Source organism: Hippopotamus amphibius, chromosome 3, assembly GCF_030028045.1.
Source record: "Hippopotamus amphibius kiboko isolate mHipAmp2 chromosome 3, mHipAmp2.hap2, whole genome shotgun sequence".
In the NCBI taxonomy this organism is placed as follows: domain Eukaryota; kingdom Metazoa; phylum Chordata; class Mammalia; order Artiodactyla; family Hippopotamidae; genus Hippopotamus; species Hippopotamus amphibius.
In genome coordinates this window covers 93994178-94013853 of record NC_080188.1, presented here as the reverse complement: position 1 = coordinate 94013853, position 19676 = coordinate 93994178, and the positions used below count along the sequence as shown (strand labels likewise).

The window sequence follows — 19676 nt, the reverse complement described above, 5'->3', positions numbered from 1 at the left end:
TGAAGGCCCCCGGTGCGCATTCAGGACTCCTTCCCACCCGGTTTTCCTGTGTTCTCACGCTGTGTCCTGTGAGGATTCCGTGGACAGTATCTTCATTCCGCAAACACTGAAGGGTCGCCTGCAGTGCAGGCTTTGGGAATACGCGGACGATACCCCTGCCCTCGCTCAGCTCATATTCCAGTGATGTGAAAAAAAAAAAAAAAAACAGTTAATATTATTTCCAATACCATAACTATTCTGAAAAACATGAAGCTGGAGGGGTGGGCAGGAAAACTGTTTTACACGTGGTGGGCTCTGACATCCTCTTGAAAGTAAGAGTTGAGCAGAGAGCTATGTTAAAGGCCAAAAATTACTCGAGACGCTTGTTAAGAACAGTTTTGGCAGACTTTATTCAAGGGGTTCCTCTGCAGTCTGTATAAGGCTTCCTGCAGAGGGGAGAGGTACAGGCTTCACGCGGAAAGTGCGTGGACAGGTGGGAGTCTGTAGCCAAGGAGCAGAATGGGGCGCAGGGGATGGAAAATTACTAAGAGGAAACATTACGGGTAACGGGGGCGTCCTGGGTACACCAGCCTGGTAGGACTCGAAATAGGCAGGCTGGTGTGATCGGACATCACCTGGAAGATGGTGGATGATAGGAATCTGATTAGTTACAGACATGGAGGTTGACCAGCTGTGTAAGATTGGGGATTCTGACTAAGCCAACTTTCCTGCTAAAATTGAAGGATCAGATAAGAACAGGAAATCCACAATTCCAGGCCTAGTTGACAAAAGAGTTCAGGGGAGCCTGAGTAGAGTTTGGTCAAGGAGAGAATCTTGTCACCTGAATGAAAGGAGAAAACCAGGCATGGCCAGGAGCTATAGGCAGGGCAAAGTTGGGTGTGCTAGACGTGTGCAGGTACGTGTATTTAATCAACAAATATAGCCACTTAAAACTAGATTAAATTGTAAACAAGAATAGGTGACCACAAGATCCCTGAATCTAGGGGCAAGGCTTTTAAGTGTGTGAAAGTGCCTTCTATGTGAATCTACACAATGAAGGGCACCCTTGCAGTATGTACTCTGGAGACACTACTCTATTGAGAACTCCAGTAAATACATAACGTTTGCACCCTACTTCTATACAGTAACCAACTCCTGTGAAGCCAACTTACACCCACTTTACCCCTTTCCCTGAATCTGGTGCAGTGCAAGTCATCGTCCTGAGTTCTATGCAACTGCAAATCCAAAAAGCATTAAATTCTTGTTCTGGCTGTTTCAGCTGTTACTAATTACTCTACTGATCACAAAATCCCTACCTGCTCCTACCCCATTCTTTTTTTTCTTTTTTTAAGAACTTTTATTTAGATACAGTTAACAGACAATAAACAGCATATATTTAGAGTGTACAATTTGGTATCCCAATCTCCCAATTCATACCCCCCCAACCCTCCCCGCTTTCCCCACTTGGTGTCCTTACGTTTGTTGTCTATATCTGTGTCTCTATTTCTGCCTTGTACTTCCTCTTTCATAGTTGTTAGCATTTGCCTTATCTACTGAGGTGCTCCTATACTGGATGCATATATATTTATAATTGTTATCTCTTCTTCTTGGATTGATCCCTTGAGTAGTGTCCTTTCTTGTCTCTTGTAACATTTTTTAAAGTCTATTTTATCTGATATGAGTATCACTACTCCAGCTTTCTTTTGATTTCCATTTGCATGGAATATCTTTTTCCATCCCCTCACTTTCTGTCTGTATGTGTCCCTAGGTCTGAAGTGGGTCTCTTCGAGACAGCATATATATGGGTCTTGTTTTTGTATCCATTCAGCCAGTCTGTGTCTTTTGGTTGGGGCATTTAGTCCTTTTACATTCAAGGTAATTATGTATGTTCCTAGTACCATTTTCTTAATTGTTTTCTTTCTGTTTTTGTAGGTCCTTTTCTTCTTTTATGTTTCCCACTTAGAGAAGTTGCTTTAGCATTTGTTGTAGGGCTGGTTTGGTGGTGCTGAATTCTCTTAGCTCTTGCTTGTCTGTAAAGCTTTTGATTTCTCTGTCGAATCTGAATGAGATCCTTGCTGGGTAGAGTATTCTTGGTTGTAGGTTCTCCCTTTCATCACTTTAAATATATCATGCCACTCCCTTCTGACTTGCAGAGTTTCTGCTGAGAAATCAGCTGTTACCCTTATGGGAGTTCCCTTGTATGTTATTTGTCATTTTTTCCTTGTTGCTTTTAATAACTTTTCTCTGTGTTTAATTTTTGTCAATTTGACTACTATATGTCTTGGCGTGTTTCTCCTTGGATTTATCCTGCCTGGGACTCTCTGCGCTTCCTGGACTTGGGTAGCTATTTCCTTTCCCATGTTAGGGAAGTTTTCAACTATAATCTCTTCCCACATTTTCTTGGGTCCTTTCTTTCTCTCTTCTCCTTCTGGGACCCCTATACTGCAAATGCTGGTGCATTTAACGTTGTCTCAGAAGTATCTTAGGCTGTCTTCGATTCTTTTCATTCTTTTTTCTTTTTTCTTTTCTGCATCAGTGATTATCACCATTCTGTCTTCCAGGTCACTTATTCGCCCTTCTGCTTCAATTAATCTGCTGTTGGTTCCTTCTAGTGTATTTTTCATTTCAGTTATTGTATTGCATATCTCTGTTTGTTTGCTCTTTAATTCTTCTAGGTCTTTGGTAAACTTTTCAATCTTTGCATCCAGTCTTTTTTCAAAGTCCTGGATCATCTTCACCATCATTATTCTGAATTCTTTTTCTGTAAGAGTGCCTATCTCCTCTTCATTTAGTTGTTTTTCTGATGTTTTTTCCTGTCCCTTCATCTGGTACAGTAAAGTCCTCTGCTTTTTCATTTTCTCTATTTTTTTTTTGTGGCTGTGGTTTTCAGTTCCCCAAGATGAAATACTGCTGATACTGCTTGATACTGCTGTCTGCCTTCTTGTGGAGGAAGCTGTCTAGGAGGCTCCCCCATTCTTAATTTCAAATTGCCAACAACCCAACAAACCACATATCCTAAAAAAAGTTTTCATTTTAATTTGGGTTTGAAAATAAAAGATTTTGTATTTTCCCCATTCAGATTCAACCACTCAATAATATTGATTATCAGCAAGGCACCATGTTCAAAATACACTGTAGCAAATACAAAAATGAGTTATACAAAGTAAGAGTACAATAATGTACAATATATATAAAGTATAATAATGGTGATTAATATTTGGTCATAATTTAATGTTTTCATGCATTGCAGTGAAAAGCAGAATGAGTCCTCCTACTTCCCACCCCCCATATCACACCCCTGCACCTCTGCCACCCAGTAACCACTGTAGAGAGTTGGGAGATATCTTTAGAGCTATTTCCCTGTGCTTTCACAAATGTACTGAGGGGTGTGTGTGTGCAGGGGCAAAATATTGATTAACATTAGATAATGATATAGTAATACATGTATAATTTCTAGGGTTACCACTAAAAGACTAGAAATAGGGTATATGACTTTGAACAGGATACAAACAAGTAGAGAAAACAGAATAATTTTTAGAATTCAGATAATTCAAAGCAATGAAATAAAAAAAAGAAAAAGCATTGTAGGAAAAATAAAAAACAAAAATATGTTTAAATTTAAACATATTTAAATTAAATTAGTAGATTTAAATCCATATAACAATAATTATGAACTAAGTGCCTCCAATTTGAAAATGAATATTTTACATTGATTTAAAACATACAACTGTGCTCTGTTTATTGAGACATCTAAAATATAAAGAAACAGAAAAATTAAAAGTCAAAGATGGAAAGAAGTATGCTAATCAAATACCAACCAAAAGAATGATAGTATAGATTTATTAATGTTATAGAAAATAGACTGTAGGTTAAAAAGTATTATGGTAGTTAGAAAAGGTCACTTCATACTGATAGTTTCCATTTTAAATTTATATATTTATATATATATATATATATATTCACCTAGTAATATAGCCCCAAATATATGGTGGAATAACTGATAAAATTTCAAATAGGAGTAGAAAACAAACAGCCTTGGAAGAAAATTACCTTTTTCAGTAATTAATAGAACAAGCTGATAAAAGAAATATAAATACATGCATGTGTGTGTATATATATATTTTTTTTTCTTGGAGGTGCCACATTGTAGGATCTTAGTTCCCCAACCCAGCCATAAGCAGTGAAAGCACAGAGTGCAAACCATTGGACCACCAGTGGTAAAATTACTTACAATGATTTAGGAGACTAGACCATCAACACAATTTAACCTAATGGATCTAAGATAATGCTACTTCCAGTGCTTGTTTTCTAACATATATGAGATAGTTATCGAAAATGATCGTATGATGGGCCAGAAAGCAAATCCAAACAAATCTGAAAGGACTGAAATCCTACAGGATACGTTCTCTAACCACTATGCTAGCAGAGTAGAAATAAACTAGAAGATAGCTGGACAATTCCCATATATTTAGAGATTAAGAATTATACTTTCACATAAGTCATGAGTTAAAGAAGAAATCATACCGAAATTAGAAAATATTGGGGGCTGAAACAATAACAAAAATACTACATATCCAGATTTGTGCAGTACATCCGAAGCAGCAATTAGCTCCTTTAGTATAAGTATTAGAGCCTCGATATAAATGTTAGGAAGAGGAAAGATTGAATATTAATGAGCTAATCCCCACCAAGGGGCCAGGAAAGGAACAACAAGAGAAATTCAAAACAGAAGGTGGAAGAGAAGGAAGAGCAGAAATTATTGAACATGAAAAAATATACATAATTGAGAACAGGAAAGTAAAATTTGGTTCATTTTAAAGAATGATAAAATTGATACATTCCTGCAGGACCACTCAAGAAAATTAGAGAAGACCCAATTAACCAATATTGGAATTGATACATATCACTTCAGATGATGCAAGCATAAGAGGGTATTATGACCAAATAAATTTAAATAAAATGGAAAAATTCTTACAAAAAATATAACCTATAAAACTGATAACAGAGGAATAGAAAAATATTTCCATCATCATCTTCAAAAATGCTTACTCAAATATCTTCTCAGGTTAAAATTGCAGCCCCAGATTTTTTAGATTTATAAATACATATAAATAGGAATAGAATACTACTCCTTAATATGATAAAAATGCGGTTTGATACGAGTGATAGTAGATACCATTGTCTTATTCCTGATGTCAAAGAGCAAGCTTCTATTTGTTTATCCACTTTGGGAAACCACTCTGGCAGTATCTGAAAAGTTGAAATGTGTGCATCCTCTAATCCAGCAGTGTCATTTCCAGACATATACCCTAGAAACTTTAGCCCATGTCTCTCGGGATACATATATGAAAACATTCCTAATAGTATTGTTTATAATAGCCCAAACTAGAGAAAACATAATTGTTCATCAACAAAAGATAGAAAAATAAGTGTGATAAATTCTATATAGCAATGAAGTTAACAAACTACAGTTATGATAAACATGGCTATGTTTTTAATCATAATATAAAAGAAGTAATAGGCAAAAAGATACATACAGTATAAGTTCATTTATAAAGTTCAAAAGCAGGTAAAATGGACTATGTTTTCTACAGATACTTTCATAAGTGGCCAGCGATATTCTTAACCTGAGTGGTGGTTACCTTACTGTTTGCTCTATAATTTTTCTTCATGTGTCATACTTATGTTGTTACGCACTTTTATGTTTGTAGGCTATACTTCACAGCAAGAAGTGTTAAAAAAAGATTAAGTACAAATATATTAATCCATTGTCTCTTTTTTAATTTTATGTATGTATGTATGTATTTATTGCTGTGTTGGATTTTCATTGCTGCACACAGGCTTTGTCTAGTTGCGGCGAGTGGGGGCTACTCTTCATTGTGATGTGCTGGCTCCTCATTGCCGTGGCTTCTCTTGTTGCAGAGCATGGGCTCTAGGTGCATGAGCTTCAGTAGTTGTGGCTCACGGCCTCTAAAGCACAGGCTCAATAGCTGTGGTGAAGGGGCTTAATTGCTCCAAGGCATGTGGAATCTTCCTGGAGCTGGGATAGAACCCAGGACCCCTGCATTGCCAGGCAGATTCTTGACCACTGCACCACCTAGGAAGTCCCTCTATTGTCTCTTGAATCCAGTATTACTACTGAGAAGCCTCACGTTGGCCTAATTTTTGTTCCTTTGTGGATGGTTTATTTTTGTATGGAAATCTTTTCATAATTCCTCTCGCATTTGCTCTTCTGCAGTTTTACTATAGTGTGTCTACATATTGTTCTTTTTTTAATGTGTTGTGGTACTGTTATATAGCCCCTCATTTCCCTTTGAGGATTTGTATTATCTGGGTATTGATAATTCTGTTCTCCCAATCTTTTAGCCTTTCTTTTGTATTTTCTATCTCTTTATTCATTTCTACTGCCCCTTTGAGAGTTCCTAATATGATCTCCCAGTTTACCTTTTTGTTCTTTGATATAATAATCCTGCTAAATAGTCCATCTGTGAGTTCATTTTAACTATATCATTTTTAACAGAAATATATATATAGATATATATATTACTTGTTTTGTAAAAGAATTTCTTATACCTTTGCTTTTTACCATATTCTTCTTCAACATTTTTGAATGTCTACTGTTCTCATTTTAAATTATTGTTGCAATAAATCTGCTTAAGGTGGCACATGCTCTTCAATTTCATTATTTTTTAACTTTCTTTATGAGTCGTACTCCCCAGGTGTGTATTTTCCTTGAACCTGTAGCATCACATTTCACTGACGGAGTCGGCTCTCTTGTCCTATAATGTGTACTGGGGACATGCTGAAAGTCACACCCTTAACTGTGTCCTTCTTGGAAAGTTTGAGAACAAGAAGGGTGAAATCTCAGAGGAGAGACTTCAGGGACCACAGGATCTCTGCTGACAAGAGAGCAAGAGTGGGGGCGCAAGGGCACCTGTCATCCTGAGCCTGTTTTCATCTCTCCTTTCTTAGCTGGGCTCCAGCTCCTCTGCTAGTGCCTCACACTACTGGGACACCAGTGATGCTCCCCATCCCTCAGGTAGAGTAAGAGAGACAAGAGCTCAAGTTACAACCGCTCCAGATCCTCCCTGGCTGCCACCCAAGTCCTCCTCCAAGGCCACTGTCTCCCATCCATCACTCACCAGTTCCCATCTTCCCAGGGTGTTCACAGCTGCAATCTCACTTCTAACCACCAATTCCTTTCGGCTTCTTTCATTTTCAGGGTTAATTTGGAGGTGCCTCTGCTTCTTTACCATTTTATCCTACTTATTGCTAGGCGTCCTGATTACAGTAACAAAATTAGCTTTCTGTCATATATGATGTAAATTGGTTGGTAATTTTTCTTTTGACCAATCAGTGACAATTTTTTTGTTGCGGAGAAATTGTAAAGTGTCCTTCAGTAGGGAGCTAATTGTTATACAAAAGAGTTAAAGCTGATTCCCTATAAAGTTGTATCTTGTTTTCTTCCTCACAGCAGGCTGGGACCCAGTAGCTCTAAAGCCTGATTGGTGAGAAAAGCAAATTTTTACACATACTATTGTCTGAAATATAGCACCAAAGAGCAGATGTTTAGCCATTTAGAGCCTCCCTGCTTTGCATACCCTGTAAAACAATCACCCAGCATCTTCTAGCGGTAGGTGAGACCAACTCTGGTGCTCTTCACTTAGCTAGGCCAGTCTCCCCTCTCTCATACCCGCCCTCCCCTGCAAAAGCGGATCCACCCTCCCTTTGGGAGGGGTCAGCGCTGAGGGGCTTTCCCCACCCGCGTGCAAATCTGTCTGCGTGGCTCCCCGGAAAGCTGGTTGTGCTGTTAGTGCCATCTTGTGGTCACATCCTCGAAATTGCTACTCTAGTTAATACGTCATGAGTATTTGCTGCTGCTTTAAAAAAGGATTTAAATCTGTATGTACCGATGTGGGCAATCTTATAGGCTTATTAAGTAGAAAAAGTGAGCTATAAGACAGAGTGCATAAGAAATCCCACTTAGAACAAAATGCAGAAGGAAGACAGTGTAGAAAATGTCAGGAAGGATGACAATTAACTGTTAATAGTTTATGAGATGAGGGTTGAAGTGGGAGAAGATCGCAAAATAGCTTTTCACTCTGTTCTTCTCGTTTCAATTTTTAAAGCAATATATTTTATAACTTTTCCAATTAAAAAAAGGAAGACTGAGAAAAGCTGACTTTGATAATTAAAGTGGTCAAAGACTGTGGTGTCATCAGAGATGCATTAATGCAAACAAAAATATAAGGGCTGGTGAACAGGCTTAGGGTACAAGTGTACACATCCTAGCCTGGAACACCTCAGAATGTGACCTTATTTAGAAATAGGGTCATTGCAGATGTAATTAGTTAAGATGAGGTCATCACAGTATGACATGTGTCCTGATAAAAAGAAGGAATTTGGACATAGACATGCATGAGGGAGAGGGCCATGTGAACATTAGAATATACGACATAAGAACTGCACCCCCACTAAAAGGTGTCTTGGAGTCCTAACCCCTACCTCAGTGTGACCTTGTTTGGAGATAGTCTTTCCGGAATGAGTCAAAGGAGGTTGTTAAGGTGGGCCCTAATCCAAAATTACTGACATCCTTATAAAAAGAGGAGATTTGGATACAGAGACATGCACAGAGGGAAGAGAGCCACAGGGAAAAGACAGCCACCTGCGAGCCAAGGAGAGAGGCTGGCATGGGTTCTTTCCTCATGGTCCTCGGGACAACCCTGCTGACACCTTGATTTTGGACCTCCAGCCTCCAGAGCTGTGAGACCATCACTGTTCTTTTAGCCCCTCGCCCCCACCGCCCATGTGTGGTCCTTTGTTACAGCAGACCTACTGCTTTCTCCACTTGTTCTCAAACTTGTCAGATAATTCTACTTAACTTGGATTAAATTTAATGTTCAGAACCATATACAGAAGATTTTTTGCAGTCACATATGAACTTTAGTCTATAACCTCCATTACACACTAAGTTAAACTTACAGAAAATTAAAACAGAATATTTGGAAATTAATCTCAAAGAAAGAACATAATAACTGGAACAGAAATAAATCCCAAAGGAAACCATAACACTAATTAATTCTGGAAATGTAATTTTCCCTATTATAATTTGTGTTCATGATTCATGAATTGTCTTATAATTTTCTAATACACTTTTGTACTATACGTGTAGCAAACAGAAAAGTTCCTATCTACATCTCTTCATACGCGGGAATTTTCTGTCAGCGTTTCTGTAGTCAGTTTCATTTGCCTTGCCCAGGATTCATCGGAGGACTGGTATGCGTAAGTTCATCCCAGGACAGATTTTTATGGAGGTGATAAGATGAAGAACTCCCTAGTTAAGCCCTTATTATCTGACTTTGACATCATTGCAAAGCCTTGCCTTCTCCACCTTCATTTCTTCTCTCCTAACACTATTAGAACAATTTTCCCAAACACTGCCATGATCAAGACATTCAGATGATGAAAACCTTTCCATTGCACTTCACCCTCAACCCGAAAGCAAGAGAACAAAACAAAACTCAAAAACAACCCACTTGGCTCTGTTTCAAGACCTTTTCAAAATCTGGCTTTCTGCCTTCCCCTCACTGTTCTCAGCATGAATTTTCCCTTCCCTTCTGTTTAGAAATTCTCTTTTTCTACTTCCATAACTTTGCTATTGACTTCCTGTCACATTTACACCAACCATAATCATACCCATTCTACAAAACCTAGGTCAAAGATGACCTCTTCAATGATGCCTTCCCTAGTTACCAGCTAAGAGTAGCGTTTGTTTCTCTGCCCTGGCACCACACTTGGCACCAAGAGGCATTTGCTGGAGTCATGTATGTTTTCCCTATTAGACTTAAGTCCAGTGTCTGGAGGGCAAGAACCATCTTTGATTCATCTGTAGAGAGTCATATAAGCTTCGAATCAATCAAGCATGCAATAAAGAAATTAATTATTACTATTTAGTGAAAAAATCTGCTTTGATTCTTAAGCATATAAAACATTGCTCTGAAATGTTTGGAATTTGAAAATGATGTAGGTAAACAGTGTTGCAAGATTATATACATAACCAAAAATTAAATATTAAAATGATATGTAGTGGAGGGGCTTCCTAGGTGGCACAGTGGTTGAGAATCTGCCTGCCAATGCAGGGGACACGGGTTCAATCCCTGCTCCAGGAAGATCCCACATGCCGCAGAGCAACTAAGCCCGTGTGCCACAACTATTGAGCCCATGTGCCACAACTATTGAGCCCATGTGCTACAACTACTGAAGCCCACATGCCTAGAGCCCGTGCTCCACAACAAGAGAAGCCATGGCAATGAGGAGCCTGCACACCACAGTGAAGAGTAGCCCCCGCTCACCGCAACTAAAAAGAAAGCCCACACACAGCAACAAAGACCCAACACAGCCAATAAAATAAATATATAAATAAATTTATTTAAAAAAATAATAATATGTAGTGGAGACTATGAATTGTCTAACAGTATTTGTTCATCCTTTTGTCTTAGTATTATCAGTCCCTACCCTAAAATTTAACATACTGCTACATTTCCCAATCTTCCGTAATACTGACCAGGCAATTAAGTTCTCACCAATGGAATATGAGACATGAAATTTACAATTTCTGGATCATTTCCTGAAAAATAAATTGATTACCTCCCTTCCATCTTTTTTGTTCCTTCCTGTGAGGGGAGAAAGAAGACAAGTTTCCAGCTTTGACTTTGCAGCCAAGGCAACACTTGAGGAATGAGCAGGCAACAAGACAGAAAGAATGTGGGACCCAAAGTGACCATACTGAACAGAACTGCCTGACAAGTCTGGACCTCCTACCATCCTCTGAACATTTATGTGAAGGAGAAATGAACTTAAACCTTGCTTGAGCCACTTCCACTTTTTTCTGGGGGGGGGGTCATTTTGCTACCACAGTCATATAATCTGAAAATTTTACTCTAATACAGTAATAAAATTTGAACATTTATCCTGAACATTATTCTGAAGATATTCTGGAATAACCTTCCCCAGGCATCATTTTCAATAGTTATTTGGATTTATTTGTTTGAATTTCAATAGAGTATAATAGCCAGTGTTTATAATGATGACCACTAGTCATCAAAGAAAACGTTAACGCTTCATGTCCCCTTTCTAAGAAGAAAGGTGGGTATTTGATATGTTTTAGAGAGGTTGATTTAAGATTATTCACATGCAAAAGGTTTCTGTGTTTAATGGAACAGTCCTAAATCTCTCTAGAAAATTTAACTAACCATAACAATGGGATTTTTATATATACATATATATATATATATATAAAAACAGGTTTGTTTTTAGATTTTCTACAAGGGTGTGTAAAAGTTTCCAATTAAAATTTTCAAATTTTTTTAATTGAAGTATAGTAGATTTACAATGTCATGTCACTTTTCTGCTATACAGCAAAGTGACTCAGTTATACACATATATACATTATTTTTTATATTCTTTTCCATTATGGTTTATCCTAGGAGACTGGATACAGTTCCCTGTGCTATACAGTAGGACCTTGTTGTTTGCCCATTCTAAATAGAATAGTTTTCATCTACTAAGGATTTCTTTAATAGTTCTTAGCAATTAACATTTCATTAGACTGTACTTTGGGGAACATATTTTTTAAATGACACCAAAAACGTGAGCAATAATTTATGTAGTCAGGAATCCCAAACTCCAAAGTCTTCTGGGGTCAGAGTGGTAATGTGTGAAAGATGATGCAGAAAGGTAAAGTTTGGGCTATACTTATCTGGAGAGTATATGCCCCACAGAAGGTATTATGGTTCAAAACATTTTAAAATACTATTCTGAGGTTATGATAGAGTAACTAGAATGAGACTTACCCTCTAGCCATAAACAACAACAAAATTAGAGACACTATACAAACCAACAGTGTTCATACATTGGAAAACAGGCAGCACAGGACTGTGATACCTAAAGAAGAAAAACGAACACAACAAGGTACTCCGCATCATCTTCCAGCTTCCTTCATGAAGGCACTTTGCTGCAGGGGAGCTCTCTTACACAGAACACGGCAGCCCTGTGGAGGCCTCTACCAGGCCAGGCAAAGGACAACTGGGGGGCAGTAAATGAAATATTTTCCAGCGCTCATGTGGGGCTGACAGACACAACTGAATCTTGACCAGCCAGAGTGAAGGGTCCTTGTTGAGCACTTGGGATCTTCAGTGGAGACGCCAGGGAGGTTATGCTTTTGAAGTAACATCAGAGTGGAGCATACTTTATATTCATCTTAATAAACTTAAAAAAATTTAAAGCACCAAGCTGTCTGCTAGAATGAAGTTCAACACTCTTTAAAAGAATTTGACAAAATAAAATATAGCACCCCCCAAACAATGTCTGTTATTTAATTTTTAAAAATTACTAGCTATTTCAAAAAGCAGAACAGTGTAACGTATTGTCCTAAGAGAAAACCGTCAATAGAAGCGGATTTAGGAATAATGGACTTAGCAGAGAAGCACTTTATTTTTTTCCCCCAACTTTATTGAGGTATAATTGACATATAATATTGTGTAAGTTTAATTCATAAAATGTGATGATTTGATACACATTTATATTGCAAATGCTTACCACAATAAGGTTAGTTAACACATCCATCTCCTCACATAATTATAATTTGTGTGTGTGTGTGTGTGTGTGTGGTGAGAACTTTTAAAATCTACTCTCCTAGCAACTGTCAAATATATAATACCATATTTTGAACTGTAGTCACCATGCTGTACATTACTTTCCCAGGACAAATGCATCTGAGAAGCACTTTAAGAGGTAGGTCTAACTTTCTTCATATGTTACTGTCCACTTCTCTCCCCCACCAGAAAAAATAAGGACTCTATAAACTATGGAAAAAGTAGAACCATCAGTGATAGCATCTGACATAAATTTCAAAGTAATAATTCAGTAAAGTAGAGCACCCTTTCCCCCCCAAGAAACTAAGCAAGAATCTTATCCTCACTCGCTCCATACTCAGCCTACTAAACTATCCAAATTCAAATAAAAGAAGAAAACAGATAAATTCATCATTTATGTCTCTCCTTGATAAAATTCCCTTTTAACAAAACTCAACAGTTCAGACAAGATATCAGTGAAACTGTGTTCCCAATCTAAATACAACTCACTCTCACATAGTGGAAGTGTATATTTTCACAAATTGGTGTAGACCTCTTGACTAATCAGTAGGTGTGTTTTGTTTCCTCAGAAATTGTACTTACCATTCTTGCTCTTTATCTTTTTCCCTCCTAGCTATCTGTATTACTGTTCCTGTTGGGTTTTATTTTCATTTGAAATACATACAATAAAATTTTTTTCATGCTGAGAAAAAAATTAGAGTGAAAAATTTAAACAAAGGTAAAACAAAATATTTGTTTGTTTATTTATTATTTATTTATTTATTTATTTACTTATGCCTTAAATCAGGGGAAAAAACTGTCACCTTGAAGATTCTGTTTTTCCCCCCAGAAAAATGTTCACAAATCCTTTAATTTTGAATGTGTTTATGTGGGCTTGCCTTCTTCATTTTGTCACAGCCCCCTCCAACCTTCTTACATTATATCCTACATTCATTTACTAATTTAATTCCCGAATCCAGTTGGTACTTGAGTTGGCCAATCCCTACTTTAGGTGGATAAACCAAAATTAATAAATGAATAATATCTTCCTATTTGCAGAAAACTTTTGACTGTCTTCCAAAATGACTTCTAAAATGAGCAGTGGACTTTAAGACAACTAAATTTTTGTCATGTTGGCTTAAAAATTTTGGGCTGGCCTTTGTCCGTAACAGTGTCTTCTAAATGGGGAAAATGGAAAGTGGTGTCATGTCCTTGATTTATTTGATGAAGGCGTGTTCATTGCCACATTGGGTCATTTGCATTATCAAATTATGCATACTTTACACTTATATGGCTACTTTCAATTGCATATTTGAAAATATATTTTAAAAGACTAAAATGCCTACAAGGAATATTAATTTATATATAAATTTCCACTTTTTCCTTTAAAAGTCTCAGAACACTTCAAGATATTTTACAGATAATGTACAAAACATTCTTTTTAATGTAGTTAAGAAAAGTCCATGCAGTCTCACAGAACAACAGAGGAAATTCACACTCACTATCTAGGGTATTAAATCTCCAAGACTACATTCTTTTCTTAACAAAATTAATGTTTACTAATATTAAGAACTTTCTGTTTAATACTTGGGGAAACAGTTAGGCAATACTTTAAACGAATGGAAAAATTTGGGAACTTTAAAATAAATGTTGAGTAGTTCTTATTTCTCCCATTTTTTTATACTATCACGTTTACCAATTGTTTGGCTTTATTAGAGCACTCCTCAGCCAAAATACTCGTGAGTTACCTACGTTTATATTCACTGCTTTCCAACCTCTAGTAATTTGCTGCTATGATACTATGAATTTTTTTTCCTCTCATTTCCATCTTTACTCCCCATCCTAGTTTGGTATGTTTTTATTTTCTCTTCCTTTATTTGTCTAAAAAGATAAGCAAGCATTAAACTGTAAAGGGCATGCAGAGTAATACAAGATGACTTTCTAAGGATTTTTTCAACTCCAACATCCCTTCAGCAAGTCTTAAAATCTTGGTCATGTCATACCATTATGGTTTATTCTAACATGTATTCTTAAAAATAAAAATGGTAGAATTAATTTAAATGACAAATACTATTTAAAAAATTTTTCTGTGTTATAATGTAAGAGACATATAAACAGTAGCAAGACATCCTGAATTATTTGTTTACAACTCTACTGAACACTGAAATTATCTGGTGAGTTTTAAAAATTACCGATTCCATAGACCCTTTTCCCAGAAATTCTGATTTAATTGCTTTTGAGGGCAGCCTGGACATGAGGTTTTTTTTTTTTTTTTTTTTAACTCCTTAGATGATTCTAAAGTACAACCAACTTTGAGAACCACTGGTCTAAGTCTATCTGCAGATTATTGGTTCTCACCTTTGACTAAACTTTAGAATTGTCAAACAATAGCCAGTATCAAGGTGGCCAAGAACAAAGAACTTTATTGGGGAGAGGTCTTAGGAATTACAATTCTGGAGACACAGATTGGGGTAAAACTGAAAGAGGGTTCAGAGAAGAGAAAGAGTCACGGGCTGATAAAGGCAAAAGCCACAAGGTTGTTTAAGTTGTCTGGCAAGAATTACGACTGACCCTTGTACAGGAAGGAGATATTTGACCTTAAGGGACAGGCTGTCAAAGTTATTTAGGGCAAGGGTCCAACAAGCATCTTAAGTTTCCAGAACGTTTGGCAAATGTTCTGGATGCCTGTGTAAAGACAGTAAGTGGTCAAAAGTTCAGATTCCATTCAGAATCACTTCTTCAGTGGCCTCCTGGCTGCATTGTGGAGAGCTCTCTTAGCAAGCCAACTCCATTTTATTTTCCTCCCAGAGAATCGAGGTGCATTAAAACTAGTGTCCGAGCCTCTAGTCCCATAGAGCAAAATTCAGCTTGTCTGAGGTGGAGTCCAGGCGTTTTTTGTTTTTTGTTTCCAGTGTGATGATTTTAATGTGAATCAACGCTAAGTATCAATATTATTACTCAAGAAACAAGCTGTTTAACATCATGCATGGGCAAGATATAGTACTATCACTGTGTGGTTTTTTTTTTTTTTTTAAGATAATAAGTTATAACCCTTGCCTGCTAGAAATCCTCAGTGGCACAAATTTAGTTCTATAAGGAATGCGAGTAAATTAAGTATATTTAAAAATTATTAGTGGTAACAGCATTTTAGGGTATACTGGGGAAATTGCAGTTCTAGGTACCCTACCACTCATTGGTTTTAAATTTCCTCCTCCTGCGAATTTCAGTTATATTAGTCATCGTACTTCTACTTGGAAGTCAGAGTCAGAATTTTCAGCTGGTCTGAAAAGTCTCGTTGACAGAGTGCTGCTACATCGGTTAGACTGAAAGTGACTTTGGATAATTCCCACTAATGCTCCCCTACAGAACAGTGAAGATGTCTCCGACATAGCAAATCATAAAAAAGAAGCATGACTTCAACAAACAGCTTCCCATCACACACGGATAGAAGAGTGCCTCCTTTTCAGTTGATAACACCAAGAAAGGTATAAAGACATTTAATTATTTTTAATAACGCTGAACATGCAAGCGACAAAGTAAGTATTGAAAACCCATTCACCGCAAGGAGACCGTGTAGCAGCAGAGGAACCTAAGCCTGGTTGGAGAGCAAGTTTCCTCAGGGAGGCGCGGCCGGGCGTGCCATCACGTGACAAAGCTGCAGGGCTGTTTCCTGGGGAGGCAGGCGCGGGCAGCTGTGGTCACGTGACAGCACCGCCCAATTCCTCTCCCCGAGGTGGGGCCGAGCGCGCTGTCACGTGAGGGAACTGCCGCGGCGCCTTCGCTCCGCAGGAACCCGGGAAGACGCGAACATGGCGGACGCGGTCCACCGGAAGCCACCGCTGTGCAGGCACTGCAGGACTTGGCCAACCGCCTGTGCATCCATTCCTTCAGGGCCACGTGTGCCTCTGGCTCCGGCCACCCCACGTCGTGCTGCAGCACGGCTGAGATCGTGTCGGTGCTCTTCTTCCACACGATGAGGTACAAACAGACAGAGCCGGAGCACCGGGACAACGACAGGTTCGTCCTCTCCAAGGGCCACGCGGCTCCACTGCTATACGTCGCCTGGGCGGAGGCGGGCGGCATCAGCGAACCCGACCTGCTGAACTTGAGGACCATCCACTGTGACCTGGAGGGACATCCCACCCCCAGGCTGTCGTTTGTGAATGTGGCGACAGGGTCGCTGGGGCAGGGGCTGGGGGCGGCGTGTGGAATGGCCTATACTGGCAAGTACCTGGACAAGGCCAGCTACTGGATGTTCTGCCTCCTGGGCGACGGCGAGTCCTCGGAAGGGTCTGTCTGGGAAGCTCTGGCCTTTGCTTCCCATTACAGTTTGGACAACCTCATTGCAGTCCTGGATGTGAACCGCTTGGGGCAAAGTGGCGTCACGCCCCTGGAGCACTGCACAGACATCTATCGGAGTCTCTGTGAGGCCTTTGGGTGGAATACTTACTTAGTGGATGGCCATGACGTGGAGACGTTGTGCCACGTGTTTAGGCGAGCAGCTCAAGTGAAGAACAAGCCCACTGCCATAGTTGCGAAAACCTTCAAAGGCCGGGGTATTCCAGACGTTGAGGATGCAGAAAATTGGCATGGAAAGCCAATGCCAAAAGAAAGAGCACAGGAAATCACCAGGCTTATTGAGAGTCAGATACAGACCAACAGGAATCTCATACCAAAGCCCCCTGTGGAAGGCTCACCTCAACTAAGCATCACAAATATAAAAATGACCTGGCTGCCTGATTATAAAGTTGGCGACAGGATAGCCACTCAGAAAGCATATGGTTTGGCTCTGGCTAAACTGGGCTATGCAAATGAGAGAGTCATTGTCCTGGATGGTGACCCGAAGAACTCCAGCTTTTCTGAGGGATTCGGGAAAGAACACCCTGAGCGTTTTATTAAGTGTTTTAATTCAGAACAAAACGTGGTGAGTGTGGCACTGGGCTGTGCCGCATGTGGCCGAACCATTGCTTTTGTTAGTACTTTAGCTGCCTTCTTGACCAGAGCGTTTGATCAGATCCGGATGGGAGCCATATCTCAAACCAATATCAATCTTATCGGTTCTCACTGCGGGGTGTCTGTTGGTGAGGATGGGCCCTCCCAGATGGCCCTGGAAGATTTAGCCATGTTCCGAAGCATCCCGAATTGCACCATTTTCTATCCAAGGGATGCCGTCTCGGCAGAGCACTCTGTTTATCTGGCTGCCAACACCAAAGAGATGTGCTTCATATGCCCCAGCTGGCCAGAAACGGCAGTTATCTACACCCCAGAAGAAAATTTTGAGATCGGACAGGCCAAGGTCATCCGCTACAGTGTGAATGACAAAGTCGTAGTTATTGGAGCGGGAGTTACTCTGCATGAAGCATTAGAGGCTGCTGATGCTCTTTCTCAGCAAGGTATTTCTGTCTGTGTCATTGACTCATTTACCATTAAACCCCTGGATGCTGCCACCATCATCACCTGTGCCAGAGCTACAGGCGGCCGGGTTATCACAGTGGAAAATCACCACCAGGAAGGTGGCATTGGAGAAGAGGTGTGTGCAGCTGTCTCTGGGGAGCCTGACATCCATGTTCATCAGCTGGCAGTGTCAGGAGTGCCTGAAAAAAGCGGGAAACCTCGTGAATTGCTGGATGTGTTTGGAATCAGTGCTAGACACATCATAGCCGCTGTGAAATACACTTTAATGAACTAAAATAGACCGTTTCTTAAAATGTTAATCTTTTTGCGTTGGTTTTAAAATACTGGTTTCTTTATATTACATAAATATGCTCGCTGTTACGGATCTACCACTTATACCATTGGGCCTTTTTTGTTTTTTAAACAAAGCCACTTAACACCTTTCTTCATTCCTAATTCAGAAATTCAATTCAACTACCTTTCACTCAAACTGTGACTAGATATACATATGTCATTCACATTTTTGAATCGTTAAAGCAAGTTGTAATAGTTCAAGTATCAGAATAGTAAACAAAACAACCACCTAATACAAAGTTTGCTGATAAGACTACAAATAATTGATTAAGTTGGGAATTATTGTAGAAGTTACAGTTTCTTAAATGTGTCTAATTTCTTTGTATGTAAAGAAAATGTGAATTTCATTGTAGACTTCAGTAGCCTAGGTTCTGAAGCAAGTTGGAGCTCTCAGGTAATTCCATCCTACTTACAGCTTCTGGGATAACATTTGACTGCATTTGCCTGGGAATTTCCTCCAGAGTTTGTCTGCATCTCTCTTCTGCAGTTTAGAAGCTGAAGGGCAGCAGTGAAAGCTCTTATGATGTACCATGCTGCTTGCATTGACTGTTTTGTAAAGAGATGAAAGCCTGACTAGTTGTAGTTTGCACACTACACTGTTTTGTGAGGTTTCAGAAATGTTTTATTTTCTAGGTAACCAAACCAGGTTGCTAATCTACTAAGGAAACTAGAGTCAATATAATTTTAAAACCAATAGCTTTATTCAGTTTACGCCATGTATGTGTGACTTGGTTTCTCCCTGATAAGGAAGAAACTTCTATCTAGACTGGAAGCAGAAAGAGGCATGTCCCCCAACAGTAATCCTGGGTAAAGGTCCAAGCTGGAGACAAATCACTGGAAAACTGTGTGTGAACTGAAGCAGAGCGGTCGCTTTTCGCTGTGAGTACGTAGATTATATGGCTGGAATACAAGAACAAAGTACCAGTCAGGTAAATCAAAAACAGACCCAAGGTTCAAAACTAAATTTAAAATTACTTTTTGTCAGGTAATTAGTTCCTTAGTTTTATTACCTTCTTTAAGTGCCATCATTATGCTCTTTGGAGACATGACCAATTTATCTCCGGGTTGTTATTCTAGAAGGTATTGTAGAGACCAAAAATCACTAATGTGGGAATCACAGAAATTGAGGCCTGCTCAGGACGGCAATAGAACTGTCTGTCCTTTTTCTCTGAGCTGATTCTGGTTTCTCCTTTTCAAAACTGATCATGATAATTGCTCTATTTCCTAAAATTAAAAAATAGTCTTGTAAGTGTAAAAATAGTTGCTGTAGGATTATTGTAGAAATTTAGAAAATACAAACATACAAAAAATTACCTC

General features: G+C 38.9%; 1 protein-coding gene across 1 annotated transcript; it reads left to right on the top strand.

The window, feature by feature from the left end:
- Window positions 1-844: 844 nt before the first annotated feature.
- TKTL2 (transketolase like 2) lies at window positions 845-18300 on the top strand. The gene is made up of 3 exons (XM_057726967.1): window positions 845-895; window positions 6724-6802; window positions 16445-18300. Exons 1-3 carry the CDS (start codon window positions 845-847, stop codon window positions 18298-18300), a joined length of 1986 nt encoding a protein of 661 aa, XP_057582950.1.
- The last annotated feature ends 1376 nt before the right edge of the window (window positions 18301-19676 follow it).